Below are 9744 nucleotides of genomic sequence, written 5' to 3'. Positions count from 1 at the left end.
CTTTTGTGACCGGTGGGATTAAACGGGTTAAGTTCAATATGTGCTTACTGTCTTCGTCTTTACATATTCAGCATCAGCATCTGAGAAATTAAAGGACATTTTTATTCATGTTTATTAAGGACATTACAGTCTTTGATCGCCAATTCATTAAGTCAGAGAGGTCAGTTTGCACAAATCAAAAAGTTGCGAAATACAATTAAATATCATATATATTTAGATAATCGAGGAGGAAAAATAGGAAAGGGCTGCGCATGCGCGGTTGACGCGCCTCCGCTCCGTCGCGTTCTCCTTCAGTCTGTCCTCTCGCGCTGCACACTAGCTCCGTCGGGAACATCGACACGGCGAACACGGTAAGCGCTTACCGATTCACACTCAAAGCATGCTGCACTGAAACATTACTCGACACGGCAGAAAACCTCAGCTGCATTGCTTTGAACTGTATGAGCTGTTGTTATTGTGTTCACACCGGAGCTGCGTGCGCGTTCAGGGCCGCAGGGACGTCATGACAGCAGAACAATGAGGATTATTAAATCACCGTTACACGCATTTACCTTTTATCCTTTAAAATCACGCGTATTAATTCTCTTGGAAATGTATTACGCGCCTAATCTGTGGTCTGACATACAATATATCAGTGTTTGATCAAGGACACTGATTCTGTCACCCGTGTAGCTGGTTTGACGAGTTGAATATGAAACTTTGTATCACTGAAGATCTTACTGATCTGCGTGTTACAGTGTAACGATGTTTCTCTGCGTGTTACAATGTAACAGTGTTTCTGCTCATTATATTATCAGCTGAGTAACGGACTGTTCCGCGCGCTTCTGATGTAACAGTCCGAAATAAAACAATAAAACCCTCGCGCTGCAGCCAATACTCTAATAATTGATGCTGATAATTGATTTCGAAGGTATGCAGTTAAGCCATATTCGTTATCTGGGCGTTGTGCGTGCGTGCGCCGCGTCATGCGCGATGGTTGTGCACCCTTGCGCGAGTTTCTCTCTTTGTGTGTCTTAGTTGGGACGGTGCTGCATGACAGCTGTTCTCCAAAACATGATCAAATCCACTAAAACATGATCCGAACATCCATGTGTGTCAGTGTGTCGTCTGCCATCGTTCTCTGCTCTCTCGTGGTTTTCATTATAAACATTATATTTTGTTACTTTGTTAGGGGTTTCTCACGTTTTTAGGGATTTATCCTATATAAGATCAATACTCAGTTATGTTGGGCTAAAACAATTTTTTGGTGATTACATCACAGTAGCTCTCTGAACCATCAGTTAATTCGTTTCTTCTCTGGTCTCGAGCAGATCTGAATGTGAAGCCGCAGCTGAAACTGAAGCAGCTTTTCTTTATTTTTTATATCTTTCACTTTTATAAAGAGTCACAGTGCCGTTGCATATCGTATATGCATCTAAATGCATGTGTTTGAGTGGTTTATTACAGATTTATAGGAAAGGTGACTATACTTTAACAGATTTTTGCGCTTTTCTGCTTCATAGATTCTTAATTCTACCAATAAATGGCACCATCTGGTGGGTCTCTAGAGCAAACCACCCACTGACTCTGTTACACAATGTGCATTCAGTAAGAAGCAGTGCTCACAGATAAAGCAGCTTATTTAATGTAATGCATGCATAATAACTTATACAGCAATTCATTTGCGAGTGAACAGTGCATATAATTTATTATTATTTTATTATATTATTCAAAGCATAAATATTCTTAATGTGTTTTTTTTTTATTGCAGTCTAATGATTTTGTCGAAATAAAATGATAAAAAATAATCAGTTCTGCTCATTGGTTATGTGATAATAATAATAATTTCTATTTGCATGTCGGTCATAACATAGATAGATATATAAATACCATTAACATATTCTGGGACCGCATAGACCTGCACAAAACAATATCACATTTAATACAACTTACATACACTAATTAATCAGAATATGGTTGCATTATAAAGACAGTAAGCTCTTTCCAGATGTTCTGAGATTGTGTGTTTTTGGCCATCGTGTCTGAGGATGTTCATTAAAGTGCAGTGATTTGTTCATGACTGATGAGCGTCTGCCACCAGACTGAGACGGTGAGAGCTGTGCTTCAGTAAAGGGTGATGAATAGCAGGTGGATTTCGAATATGCTTTTAAAGCTGATAATATCTCAACATGGCGACCACCGTGTGATCTAGAATAAAACGTAGCTTTTGTAGAAGACTGATAGAGTCATCATCTCATACATGCATCATTTTAAACTCATGTGATGAATTCATTTCTTAAGAATGAAGCTATATGTGGATGCATCCTGATGTCAAAGTGTTCAGTGTCGAGGAAAACATTTCCCATTTCGTAATGCCTCACGTCACAGGAGCCGCGGTGTCAGATGAGTCTATTTTTAGCGTGTGTGTCGGGGGATCGGGGGAAGGGGAACACGCTCGGTAATGATGCTGCATCAGCATCCCGTCACCTGGGATCAAGGGTAGAGGTTGCCATGGCGACCCCTTCCATCTGATCTCACACACCTGGGGATGCTGGTCGACGCCGCAGGCTCCAGACGGTCATTGTGTTCTGCAGGTAGACCGTGTGCCGTGGTTGATGGTGTGTGTTTGACTGTGATCTCTGACCCCAGATCATGTCTGAGAAAGGACTGAAGCAGAAAGGAAGCAGTGAGAGCTGCCATCACTGCAAGCCAAAGACATGCGGTGAGTGACGGACAGAGAGAAGACAACAACCTACACAGACAGAGAGAGAGAGAGAGAGAGATAGATAGATAGATAGATGGTAAACATGGAAATTTTCACATACATAAGGAAACCAAAGCTACATCCTCACAGGAATTACATCTGTAAAGCATAACAAATTTCAGGATAATTTTGACATTTTGACATCAAATAAAACTCAAATTATTATAAGTGCTTTAGCAAAAACACAAGCTGTGCATTTTGGCTTTTAAACCCTCTGGTAGACAAACACCATACACTTCAGTCTGTGTGCATGCTGTCTTTAGCGCCAGCAGCTGTTCTTCCGGCCGTCTGTAGGACACTGGACTGTTAGGAGGCGTGTGCCGCTGGTATTTGTAGACTGATGTAAACATGTTGCGCAACATTACGTGCACAGTGTCACACAGCCGATGATCTTCAAGCGACTCTGTGTCTCTAAAGTGTCTCCTTGTCTCTTTTTTTTTGTCCAGCAAACATGGCCGTCCCTCCTGCGTACGCTGACCTCGGCAAGTCTGCCAAAGATATCTTCAGCAAAGGATATGGTGAGTGACTTTACAGAGCCACGTTAATGTTAAATGTGCCACAAACATGAACCATTCAGTGCTGTTTCAGTGAGAGTTCTGTATATAGATTTCTGTGACGTGATACTGATACGAGAGAATCAATACTGACCTTCTGACAGATGGAGAGTGGGTTCAGGTCAAAGGTTACACGACAGGAAAGAGTTCTTGAAGAAATAGGCCATCGCTTTCCTTCCCAGAGGCTCATGGGACTCATAATGCTCCACACGGACATTCATGCTGCTTAAATTTAAATGCATTGTTCAAAATCATCTTTAACATATTTAACCCATCGATCCCATCCATTTGCAATGCTTTATTAAAGGTTATTATAGATAAAATAAAATAAAATAAAATAAAATTAAATAAATTATAAAATAAAATAGTTATTTTTATTATTACTTATTTTATTTCAGCTAGTTACTAAGACAACTTTTCTCAATTTAATTTAGTTTAACTTGATGCACTAAAATAACTAAAACTGAAATAAAAATGAATAAAAACTAAACAGAAATATAAAAAACTAATAAAAATGACAAAACACACAATAAAATGACTGAAGTAAAAAAAATAATAACTAAAATGAAAAATCAAAAATATATTAAAAAAAAAAATATATATATATATATAATATATTACTACTATCTGTAATAAACTATAAAACTCTAATAGAATCTCAGCACTTTTGCATGTTGCTCTTGAGCGCAGTGTCTGATTTGAAATGACTCAAATGAATAACATGAATGTTTATCATGTTAATTCAACGTTTAAGACAACATTTTTCTCTCTTTTCTCAGGCTTTGGAGCTGTTAAGTTGGACCTGAAGACCAAGTCTCAGAGTGGAGTCGTGAGTTGCTTTTTTCACTCTGTTTCTTCACTGAGTGCCAACAAGTACCACGGTACTAATCAGCCAGTACCATGGTACACGTCGAAGTGTCATGCCATTACCATCTGATATCTCATCACTCTACCTCTATTTAAACCCATCACAACTCTACCTCTTAACAAACTTATCCAGATGTTCATTATGAACAACATTCACCAAACTGTGTTCATTATTTATATTCATTGAGCTGTGTGTGTGTGTGACTGATTCATGTTCTCCAGCCCAGCTCTCGTCTGTTTCTGGGTCAGAAAGGTTCTGTTGCAGACATTGTTATTTCAGTATCATTGATATACTATTATAGTTTTTATTAATATTTTGAATTATTTTAGAATTTTATAGATTTTTTTGTACATTTCTATTTAAATAATTTATATATATTTTTATAATTATTTTTTATAATTTTAATTCTAGTTAGTTTTACTACTAGTTTTTTTTTTTTTTTTATACATTTTTATTAATTTTATTTCAGTATTATATTTATTTAATCTAAGTTCAAAATGAGAAAATGTTTATTTTTTTTCAGATTTTTTTTTTCAAGTATCAAGTTCTATTTGGATGGTTTTAGTTAATGATAAGGCCCCAGTTGGGAATGATTTTCTGTCACTCCCCATGAATCTGAATGTTTGCATCAGTGTAACTCTTTCCTAACCGGTTTCTTTCTGTCTTTCTTGCTTTCTTTATTGGACGTCGATGTCAGATGGTAAGACTGGGATGTTTTTCACGAGGATGTGAATTTGTTTGGTCTTTTCTGGCAGCCCAACTTTCCAGCTAAATTTGTTTTTGCACAAATGTTGAGAAGGTTTCATGTCTGTCGTTGCTGCGTGAGAAAGATCTTTCCATAATTCAGTTTAAACCCAAAAACTCAGTGACCTCAATATAGCCTCAGTATAACTGTCTGGTAAACAGTTTGTGTTCTGAGTTCAATTCCGTTTTTTTTTTTTGTTATTAAATGCAGAAATATTTACATTACATTAGATTAAATTAAATTAAATTAGTGTTCTTTATTTATATAATTAAATCTTGCAGTAATTATATTATTTTTTAATTAATAAAAAATAATATATATTTCAAAATAAAAAAAGAATTAAATAAAACAAAAATCTTAATAAAAAACAAAAAAAATATAAAATTAAATTCTTAATAAAAAATATAGTTTTTTCTTTAATAAAAGCAATATTTGTTTATCTTGTATTATGCATTTTAAATTTGTGACAATTGTGAATTATCACCATATTTTGATGTATTGAATATTAAGTAATTTATTAAAAAATATTATATAAAAATATATAACTAATTGAATCTGAATTGGTTGAGTTTGAAAGTCTTGGATTTGATAACAGATGGTGCAGTCAAATAAGATACTGAGATACAAACTAGCTCCGTACGGTTGAAACTAGGCTCCTAGTGTGAATGAACATGACTTTACGAGCAGCTGGTGCAGCCTCTTCTTCTGCTCTTTCCCAGCATCCTTTCACTTCCTGTGTTTCTCTCTCGTTTCTCAGGAGTTCTCCACCGGTGGCTCCAGTAACACAGACACCGGAAAGGCGGCTGGAAACCTGGAGACTAAGTACAAGGTGAAGGATCTGGGCTTGACTTTGAACCAGAAGTGGAACACAGATAATGTTCTGACTAATGAAGTGACTCTGGAAGATCAGGTGAGTTCAGGACACCATTTCTATCATGTGCATGAAGCTTTTGAATGGTTATATAATGCACTGTTTTGTCTTGTCTCTGTGTAGCTGGCCAGTGGTCTGAAGCTGGGACTGGACACTTCATTTGTGCCCAACACTGGGTACGTGAACACTGTGATTGGACAACAGATAAAGTTTCTTTATTAAAAAGTAACTTAAGTCACTAACTTTTTGGATTTTGCACTTTGAAATGTGACAGTTTTGAGTTATCAACATGTTTTGATGTATTGAATATTATCTAAAAAAAAAAATGTCTTAAAAATATAAGTAGCTTTTTCTTTAATAAAAGTAATATATTGTTGATCTTGGATTATGTATTTTGAAATGTGACAATTATGAATTGTCACCATGTTTTGCTGTACTGAATATTAAATTAAGATAATGAATATGAATGATATTTTTTAATTAATAAAAATATATATATTTTAAAAATAAATAGTAAAAATATATTAATAAAAAATAAATAAAACAATAATAATCTAAAAAAAATGTAAGTAACATTTTCTTTAATACAAGTCATTTGAATTAGTAAAGTATTTTGAAATGTGACAATTATGAATTGTCACTATATTTTGATATATTAAATTAAGATAATGAATATGATTTTTTAATTTACTATTTTTAATTCATGAAAAATAATATATATTTTTTGCAATAAAAATAAATAATAAAATACATTAATACAAATAAAAAATAAATAATATTCTTAATTTTCTTGAAAATTGTAAAATTACAAAATAAAAGTATAATATAATAAAATAAAAAGTATAATAATAAAAAAAAGTGTGTGTATATATATAAAATTAAAATCAGTATAAAAACGGTCAATTTCTGTCGTCAGTTCCATCTATTCAGTAACTGCACCGTCATCCTCTCTCTGATATCTTCAGGAAGAAGAGCGCTAAGCTAAAGGCGGGATATAAGCGTGATTTCATGAATGTGGGCTGTGATATAGATTTCGATCTGGCCGGACCGACGATTCACGCCGCAGCCGTTCTGGGTTATGAGGGCTGGCTGGCCGGGTATCAGATGGCCTTCGACACGGCCAAGTCCAAGCTGGCCCAGAACAACTTCGCTTTGGGCTACAAGGCAGGAGATTTCCAGCTACACACCAATGTGTGAGGAAACATTACAGCAACACTGATATATCATTATTTACATTTACAGTCTTAGTTTCAGTTAACGATAATAATCCTGGCTCACTGTGCTAACGAGATGTGATTTGCGAACAGTATTGAGCCTTCTGAAGTTAACTGTGTTGTGTGTTGCAGTAATGATGGCACAGAGTTCGGCGGCTCCATCTATCAGAGGGTGAACGGTCAGTTGGAGACGGCGGTGAATCTGTCCTGGACCGCGGGCAGCAACAACACACGCTTCGGCATCGCTGCTAAATACCAGCTAGATAAAGACTCCTCCGTCTCTGTGAGTGCAAGACACAATCCAGTAACAACGGATCAGATGTCACTGACTGTAGATGATAAATAACCCTGAGTCTCTCTCCAGGCCAAAGTCAACAACGCTAGTCTGGTTGGAGTAGGATACACTCAAAGCCTTCGGCCAGGTGAACAAACACCTGCATGTCATTAACAATCAGACACTCATTCTTTAACGAGATGATTACAAACCTGAAAGTTTGAAATACCTTTTGAAGCCAATAGAATGTTATTTACATGCTCTAGCACATTGCTTAAATGTTTATGCATGATTTAACATGCCGTTAACATGTATTAGCACATTCCTAGAATGATTTAGCAAGATGTTAGCATGTTTTAACATGTTTTAATATGGTTTGGCATGTTGCTAGCATATAAGCATTTTGTTAATGTGTTTTCGCACCTTGTTAGCTTTTTAACACATTGTTAGCATGTTTTAACATCTTGCTAAGATGTTTTAACATGTTGCTAACATGATTTAGCATGTTGTTAGCTTTTTAACACATTGTTAGCATGTTTTAGCCTCTTGCTAAGATGTTTTAACATGTTGCCTTGCATGATTTAGCACATTGTTAACATGTTTAAACATGTTTGCATGATTTTACGTTTCTAACATGTTTCAACATGTTTTAATGTGGTTTAGCATTTTGCTAGCTTGATTTAACACCTTTTAAAGTATTTATCATAACACTATAACCAATTAAATAATTTAAATATCAAAATAAAACACATCTAGCATGTTACTTAGCATGTTGCTAACATGTTTTGGCCTGTTGCTAGCACGATTTAGCATATTGTTAGCTTTTTAACACATTGCTAGCATGTTTTAACATGTTAACCTGTTTTAACAGGTTGCTAGCATGATTTAGCACATTGCTAACATTTTTTAACATGTTGGTAACAGCTTTTCGCATGTTAACGTGATTTAACATGTTTAAATATTTTTTAATGTTTTAGCGTGATTTAGCATGCTGCTAACATTGTTAGCATTATTTCACATAATGTTAGCTTTTAAACACATTGTTAGCATGTTTTAACATCTTGCTAACATGAGTTTACAGATTGCTAGCATTTTTTAAACATGTTGTTAACCTGTTTTAGTATGTTAACGTGATTTAACGTTAATAACATGTTTAAATAAGTCTTAACGTTTTAGCATGTTTCTTTCATTTTTTAGCCATTTTTAACACAATTTAACACATCGCTTGCATGTTTTAACGTGGTTAATGTTTTAGCATGTTAGCATGTTGATAACGTTTAAACCTGTTTTGATATGTATTAGCATGTTGTCCTAGCATAGTCGTTAAACTTTGCTAGCGATAGACAGCTTGAATACTCTACATGTGTTACTGCACAAAAGTTTTGATCCCTCAATGAAAGCTAATGGGATTTTTCGTAGGTTTGATAACCATAAGTGTTCAGTTAGAAAGGATAAAGCAACCTGAGTCAGACCCGTCTGAAGATCTGAGCCGAGTTTGCAGCGGAGACACAATCCAAATGAAGTCTCAGAAGAAGAAACTTAAAAAGGACTCTGTCAAGCCAACATAGTAAATGCCAGAGAAGCTAATAAATGTTCTGTATCTTCTGCAGGTGTGAAACTCACTCTATCTGCTCTGATTGATGCTAAGAACTTCAACACCGGAGGGCATAAGGTGGGCATGGGCTTCGAGCTGGAGGTGTAACGACGGACGGACGGACGGAAGCAGAGAGGCATTAATGAAGAGTAAAGAAACGCAGGGAGCTGATGGCACAACCTATGAAAACACTTTTCCCCGTAATTCCTCTTTAACTAATCTGGCCTTAAACCCCCGTAGAACCAGTAATAAACAGGTTCACCAGTCACTTGATTCCCCACCAATCCTCCATCACCAGCTCAATATGTGACATCACCACGACAACAGCTTCCTCTCAGTTACTATGGCAACATATCAAAGCGCTTTTAATGTTACACACGTGGCACCATATCATTTCTCTTTTATTGTAAACTAGATAAATATTGAAGTTTGGTTTCTGAACAGTCACATAGAATCTGATGTGTTAATGTTTAATAAGAAACGCCTCGCCGGATGTCAAGCCCCACTCTTTCTTTATAACGTTTGTTGCCAAATGCATATTTTATTAGAAGTTTGTTGTCTGTGTTTGTGGGCTGGAGTTATAAGAGGACGGTCCATGACTTGTTTTTATCCCCGTTAAAAAAGTAATTTATGTTAGAAGCGGAGGGCTAGAAGAAGAAACTGATGTTGTGGAACTCAATAAATAGGAATGTTGACTGAATAAAACCTGTTTTCATTTGCTTTTTATGCTATTTAAATCAAACACTGGTCAAATGATAACAAAAAATAATAATAATGTTTAAAATTACACTAGAAAACAAAAACATAAACTGTACACCAATGTTATTACAGTTAACTAAAAACATGAAATTATGACATTAAAATAACTAAAAACGAAATTA

The 9744-nt window shown here is 35.5% G+C and overlaps 1 protein-coding gene across 4 annotated transcripts; it reads left to right on the top strand.

The window, feature by feature from the left end:
- The first annotated feature begins 223 nt into the window (after positions 1–223).
- LOC109095152 (voltage-dependent anion-selective channel protein 2-like) lies at positions 224–9568 on the top strand. Of its 4 annotated transcripts, XM_019108819.2 has the most exons (11): positions 224–350; positions 2629–2701; positions 3190–3261; positions 4077–4126; positions 4863–4865; positions 5668–5820; positions 5905–5957; positions 6747–6974; positions 7128–7278; positions 7360–7417; positions 8880–9568. In XM_019108819.2, the coding sequence occupies exons 2-11, from the start codon at positions 2632–2634 to the stop codon at positions 8969–8971; spliced, it is 930 nt and encodes a 309-aa protein (XP_018964364.1). In that variant the 5' UTR covers positions 224–350; positions 2629–2631; the 3' UTR covers positions 8972–9568. The 4 variants fall into 4 exon arrangements, with proteins under 4 accessions (XP_018964364.1, XP_018964365.1, XP_042617520.1 ...); XM_019108820.2 differs by lacking the exon at positions 4863–4865; XM_042761585.1 differs by lacking the exon at positions 2629–2701 and having other exon boundaries at positions 330–350.
- Positions 9569–9744: the final 176 nt, after the last annotated feature.

Source organism: Cyprinus carpio, chromosome A8, assembly GCF_018340385.1.
Source record: "Cyprinus carpio isolate SPL01 chromosome A8, ASM1834038v1, whole genome shotgun sequence".
Lineage (NCBI taxonomy): Eukaryota > Metazoa > Chordata > Actinopteri > Cypriniformes > Cyprinidae > Cyprinus > Cyprinus carpio.
This window is presented reverse-complemented; position numbering and strand designations above follow the sequence as displayed.

Excerpts from the sequence above, each read along its gene's own strand:
- LOC109095152 (XM_019108819.2), top strand. The coding sequence starts at position 2,632 with ATGTCTGAGAAAGGACTGAAGCAGAAAGGAAGCAGTGAGAGCTGCCAT. Across the intron at positions 6,975-7,127 it reads TTCCAGCTACACACCAATGT|TAATGATGGCACAGAGTTCG; the intron begins GTGAGGAAACAT and ends TGTGTGTTGCAG. Across the intron at positions 7,418-8,879 it reads CACTCAAAGCCTTCGGCCAG|GTGTGAAACTCACTCTATCT; the intron begins GTGAACAAACAC and ends TATCTTCTGCAG.